At 44.0% G+C, this 6,288-nt stretch overlaps 1 protein-coding gene across 1 annotated transcript; it reads left to right on the top strand.

The window, feature by feature from the left end:
- Positions 1-5,395: 5,395 nt before the first annotated feature.
- On the top strand, positions 5,396-6,268 carry LOC148292376 (uncharacterized). Its single transcript, XM_088245796.1, has one exon. It carries the CDS (start codon positions 5,396-5,398, stop codon positions 6,266-6,268), a length of 873 nt encoding a protein of 290 aa, XP_088101922.1.
- Positions 6,269-6,288: the final 20 nt, after the last annotated feature.

Raw genomic sequence — 6,288 nt, 5'->3', positions numbered from 1 at the left:
AGTATGTATGGACATTCGACAACAGGGATTAGATACATACTTGGTTGTTTAAAATGTTCTTCTATGCTTAATGGGTTCCTAATGCTTAATTTTAGGTTAGACAACAAATGATCAAATTAGGGAATTAGGAACACAAGGTTAGGACCAAACACCATGGCCTAATCATACTTTAGCTAGAATCAATCTTTGAATCTGAATTAGACTTGTTACTTGAATCTTTATAACCCAGAATTGAATTGTTATGGTGATTCGAATGCCCTAGTCTCAAAATCTGTTTTCCAACTCTTAAAACCACTCTTTGTTACATTTGTTTACTTGTTTTTGTTTGCAATTTCATTTTGCTTCTTTTGTTCAACAATCACAACCACTCTTGTTTTAAATTCTGTTTTAGACATAACCTCCTACTTTCTTGAATTTGGTAATCTAAGTACATAACTAGTTTTAACTTCTCAGTCTTCGTGGGTACGACCTCGTACTTGTCTTGCTATACTACTAATTGCCCCGTACAATTGCGAGTTAACATAATATTAACAACAGTTGCACAGTGAGCTTAGTTGATCGGGACCTGTTGAACCAAGCACATCTATATGTCTTGGAGAATACGGAGGAAGTTCTACCTTATATCGAGTATGAGTTTTATTCCTTAAGTTTCCATTTTAAATTATTCCTTATGTTTATCTTATATGTTTGGGACCGTAATGCTTGAATTTTTCGTGTCATGTAGGGAACATATGATCCACATCAAGGCCGCTTATCCAAAATTTAGAAAGAGAACAAAGTGGCTGCAAGATAAGCACAATAGCACTTTCATTCAATGGCTACACTTCAAGGTATATGTTATTCAATAACATATTGGACTTTTAATTTTCTTCTTTCTATGTTAGATTGAATTAAGATATGATTAATTTGCAGGTTCAAAGTGAACTTGATGAGGGAGGCAATCATGGGGTATCAGAAAATTTAAGGTGGCTAGCAGCTGGTCCAAACATGGCAGTGCCATTATATAGGAGCTATCTTATTAAAGGTGTTAAATTTAACATCAAGGCACAAGATGATGTGCGGACAGTTCAAAATAGTGGAGTTTATTTACTTGCACATACCATGCAAGTTGCTAGTGCCAAGGATAAAAACCCAATTCTCTCAAATATGGGTTTTTATGGTGTCATTCAAGAAATTTGGGACCTTGACTACCAAAAGTTTACAATCCCAGTCTTTAGGTGCGATTGGATAGATAGTACTTTCGGCCTTGTAGTCGACGAACTTGGATTTACCCTTGTAGATTTGAGTAAAATTGGACATAGGAATGACCAATTTGTTTTGGCTTCTCAAGTCAAACAAGTATTTTTTGTTGACGACCCGATGCATCATGGTTGGTCGGTAGTGTTATCAGCGCCTAATAGAGAATATAATGATGATGTTATTGGTGATGATGTCTTAGGTGATGTGAGAATTGAGTGTGAGCCATTTACTAGAGGGATGCCAAATGTTGACACATTTGATGAACTAGTGGGTGAGTTTGGGAGTCAAAATATTCGAGATGGGTGTGAAGATATATGGATTGAATGATGCTCTTGTAATTTATGAAATTATTTATGCCCTAAACAGCACTACTGTATGACATTAATTTTGCAATAAATTGTAATGTGTTTTCTTCACTTTCATTATGCAGGTTTTGGACACAAAACAATCAGTACATAAAATACTGGTTCAGTATTATAAAACGACGGTCCTTATAAAACTGTGAAAAACAGACGTCTGTTGCCATAAAATTGTCAATCAAAAACGACGTTTTGGAGCATTCAACGACGGCATTGAATTAACCGACGTCTAAAAGCGAACTAAAAGTGAAAAAAGACGACGTTATTGTGAAACGGTTATTAACGATATCACGTCGGAGAAGGATAAAGAGCCGACATGTAATTACAAATAACATGACTTCAGTACAATAATACCGACGTCTAAAAGGACAGATATCGAACCTGAACGTTACAAAAGACGACGTCTTGGATGGATTAGACGACTATTATTTTACTAAAGACGACGTATAAATAGAGAAACACGGCTGTCTTTTACATGATCACGACGTTGCATATCACATACTACGTCGTTTATAGAAATAAATATGTCGTAAGTCATGAGCCTAACATATTTTCCACGTCGGTTATGTAAATATATAAGACGTAGTAAATATTAATAACGTCGTATTTTATTTATTTAAAGACGTAGTATATACATACACACGACTGCGTTTGTATAAAATAGGTCGTCTATTCTTCTAAATGAAAATTTTTTGGTTCATTTTTCAGTATACAGACGTTGGTTGTTTTTGTAAATGACGTTGTTTATTATAACAACGACGGTGATTTACCTTAACCGCTATTTCCACGTCAATATTAATGGAAAAATTGAAGTAACAATACTATTTCACGACGGTTATATAAATATATTCGACGTCGTATGATTTAATAACGTCATATTTTATTTATTTAAAGACGTAGTGTTTTCTTTTACACGACGAATGTTGTATAAAATAAGTCGTCTATTCTTCTCCATGACAATTTTTTGGTTCATTTTTCAGTGTACAGACGTCGGTTTTTTTTTGTAAATGACGTTATTTGTTATAACAACGACGGTGATTTACCCTAACCGCTATTTCCACGTCAATATTAATGTAAAAAACGAAGTGGCATTACTATTGCACGACGGTTATATAAATACATTGGACGTCGTATGATTTAATAACGTCATATTTTATTTATTTAAAGACGTATTGTATTCTTTTACACGACGGAGGTTGTATAAAATAGGTCGTCTATTCTTCTCCAGGACAATTTTTTGGTTCATTTTTCAGTATACAGACGTCGGTTGTTTGGTTGTTAATGACGTTGTTTGTTATAACAATGACGGTGATTTCGCGTCGTGGTTTTACTTTGCAAAAGACGTCGATCAATTTTACGACGGTTTGAAAACCAAATTCACGACGGTGAATTCCCGTCGTCTTTTGCCTTTTTTGTAGTAGTGCACGTATTGGCAGTATGGATTCTATCTATCTATATCTTGATTGTCTCAACCCTGTCTTGACATTGTTTAGACCTAATGCTCAAATCTCAATATGCTCATAATTCATTAAATTTATATATGCAAGGCTGTGGGAACCGAATTAATTCGTAACCCTAGGTCAAATAATTCCTTCCATTTGGGGATTATTTGACCTAATTGGGAATTGTTCAATTTAATTGGGGATTACCCAATTAAATAGAATGTTACCTAATTTAATTGGGGATTACCCAGGGAGAAAGAGAGGCGGAGAAGACGAAGCAATCTTTTAGGTGAATATTCCCGTGGGAGGAAATTGGCTCCCACAAATTGGTGCTTTCATTGAGAGCACGAGTTATACTCAACGCGTGCTCAAGGAATCCGTTCCTCATATTTTCCAATCCACCGAAGCCTTCCAAACAACCATGGTTGGAAGCAAGATGACGAGAGGCAAAGCCGCCGCCATGGCTCAATCCGCGATGGCCCAAAGCCACTCCACCCATGATCCCGCGATCGACATGGTGGCGCCACCACCTCTCACCACCGCGCCGGTCACCGCAACCACCCAAGGCCCCTTGGCCGGATTTAGCCATCCTCATGGCACCACCGCCGAGCATGGTGGAACCTCCCATCAAAGTGGACTCGTCACCACCGCCGACTTAGGCCCGATCCTGGAGCAACTCCATCCATTCCCTCCATTGCCTCCGCGCTCGACGCACGCTCCCGCGTACACCTCCAATGAAACCCTAGCCCGTATGCAGTTGAGCTCCACACACTTCTCTCCTCCCGATCCACGAAGTCAAGCAGACCTCAATTTGAGAGTTGACCAGCTAGCTCTGAGAATGGACGACCAAAGCAATTTGATGAGGCAACTTCTCAACCAAATCAGTCTAGCTCAAAACCTTGGCCTTGGACCACTGGGCGAAGAGAGAAGGATGGACGACTGCGCCAACAGGCAGATCGACGGGCGCCGAGCAGGTCAAGCAGGCATGAGCAGATAAGGAGAAGGACAACAACGTGATCAGCTCGCCAACATGTCACAAGCATCCGCAAGCCACGCTCAGAGCGACGTGCGAGGAAGGCAGGGCCCACGACTCCACATCCGCGACCGCCTAGGCCCGCAGAGGAGTGCTCCTCGAGGGCTAGGCTCCTAGAGATATCAGCCTGACGACCATCGCAATGAGGATTGTGAAGAAAGGCGCTCTGCTGTTCACTCATCGAGGAACATTCTTTAAAGGCTAGGCTCCCAAGGAGGTCAACCTGACAACCTTCACGGTGAGAACTGCGAGGAAAGGCGCTCCGCTGCTCACTCTCGAAGGACCGATTCTCGTCGACAAGCTGCGGAGAATCACTCGCAAGTGCAGTCCACCAACACGCCGCCTAGGCAACACAGCCAAGAAGCTCGAACCTTGCGGATCAATGAGGAGGTCAATCAGTGTCGTCCAAATCGCGAGGGTCGCCGACGTGTCCAACCAGCAATGCGTGCAGAGGACATCAAGAAGCTTGTGAGTGACCAACTACGAGACTTGAAAACCGGCGGGAACTTCAAAGATGCCCTGAGCAAGGAGATGGATCAAGCGAACTCCACACCTTTCACCGTCGAAATTGAGCAGGCAGCTCCCCCGAAGCGGTTCTCGACGCCTTCGTTTACACCCTTCAAGGGAGACTCCGATCCCGAGAGCCACCTAAAACACTTAAGCCGACGATGCGTTAATGTGCAAGGTGTTTGTGATGACCCTGCGGGGAGCAGCTCAGGACTGGTTCCACACCCTACCATCTGGCTCAATCAGCAGCTTCAAGGAGTTGGCATACGTCTTCGCGAAAGAATACACGTCTTACCGGACAATCAAGAAGAACCCCGACCACCTGTTCAACCTACGCAAGAAGTCCGACGAATCCCTTCGAGATTACATCAAGAGATTCAAAGCAGAAAAGGCCAACATCGTAGGATGTGACGACCGGATCGCGTCCTCTGCTTTCAAGAAATGCCTTCCAGCTGAACACGACTTATACCGCGAGCTGACTATCGCTCCCAGCCAGACTCTAGCAGAGGTCTTCGCAACCGCGGAACGTTATGCGCTCTGGGATGACGATCGAATCGCCGCAAAGAAGTCTACTAAGTAGGAAGATCAACCAACCAAGAGGGCAGGCCAAAAGAACGATGGGTTCAGCAACAGAAACAAGGACACGCGCAGGTCACACCCAAAGGAGGGCACCACGGTAGGAGAGAACTACACTAAGTTCTCCATCCCCATAAACCAGATCTTGGCCCAAGTGAAGGACAAACCTTGGGTAAGAAGGCCGCCACCCTTGAAGGGAGATCCGGACAAAAGGGATACCAGAAAATACTGCGCCTTCCATGGGGCGCACGGGCACCACAAACAACTGCTTTGCTTGGAAAACGCACCTTGAAGAACTCGTGAGAGAAGGACACTGCACGGAATTCATTGCGAAGCAGGCCATCCAGCGGATTGAGGATCGCGACATCGCCAAGGAGCCACCTCAGAAAGTCATAAGGATTAACACGATCCTAGCCGACTCCGAAGAGTCTGGGCTGACCAGCAAAGAGAAGAAGAGGAAGATCAAGCAGGCCACGGTGGTCTCCCAAGTCTCGACCGACCTTCCACCGGCGGAAGACGACCCAGTGATTGGCTTCCAGAAGAAAGATTTGATAGGCCTCGACATGCCACACAACGACGCCCTTGGCGTCAGCATTCACATCGCTCAGGCCATGGTCGACCGAATCCATGTGGATGAAGGCAGCGCAGCCAATATCCTGCAGTTGACTGTCATCCAACAGATGGGCTTGGAAGCAAAGATCAACAAATCAGCCAGGTCGCTGACTGGCTTCAATGGCGCAACGACGGTTACCGTGGGCACCATAGATCTCGACGTCTACTCCCCACCTGTAATCAGCTCACAAACATTCATGATCATTGACGAAGTCTCACCCTACAATGGCATCCTGGGCAGACCATGGATTGGTAAGATCAACGTCATCACCTCTGCCACTCATCAAAAAATCCGCTACCCAATTCCTGGGGGCGGTGTCGGCGAGAACAACAGCGACCAGGCAATGGCGAGGAAATGCTCAGCTCAAGGGCTGAAGAAAAGCAAGCCAACACAGTTCCTCCCTGTGAATCAAGCAGACCTGGAGGGAGCAGAACAGCCAGACCCCGTTCCTAGCAACCGAGCAAGCCAGAAGGGGAAGGGGATAGCTATCCCCTTATAGCAATCAAAGCATCAGGACCA

The sequence above is a fragment of the Prunus avium genome, chromosome 8 (genome assembly GCF_965620075.1).
Source record: "Prunus avium chromosome 8, drPruAviu1.hap1.1, whole genome shotgun sequence".
In the NCBI taxonomy this organism is placed as follows: Eukaryota; Viridiplantae; Streptophyta; class Magnoliopsida; order Rosales; family Rosaceae; genus Prunus; species Prunus avium.
This window is presented reverse-complemented; position numbering and strand designations above follow the sequence as displayed.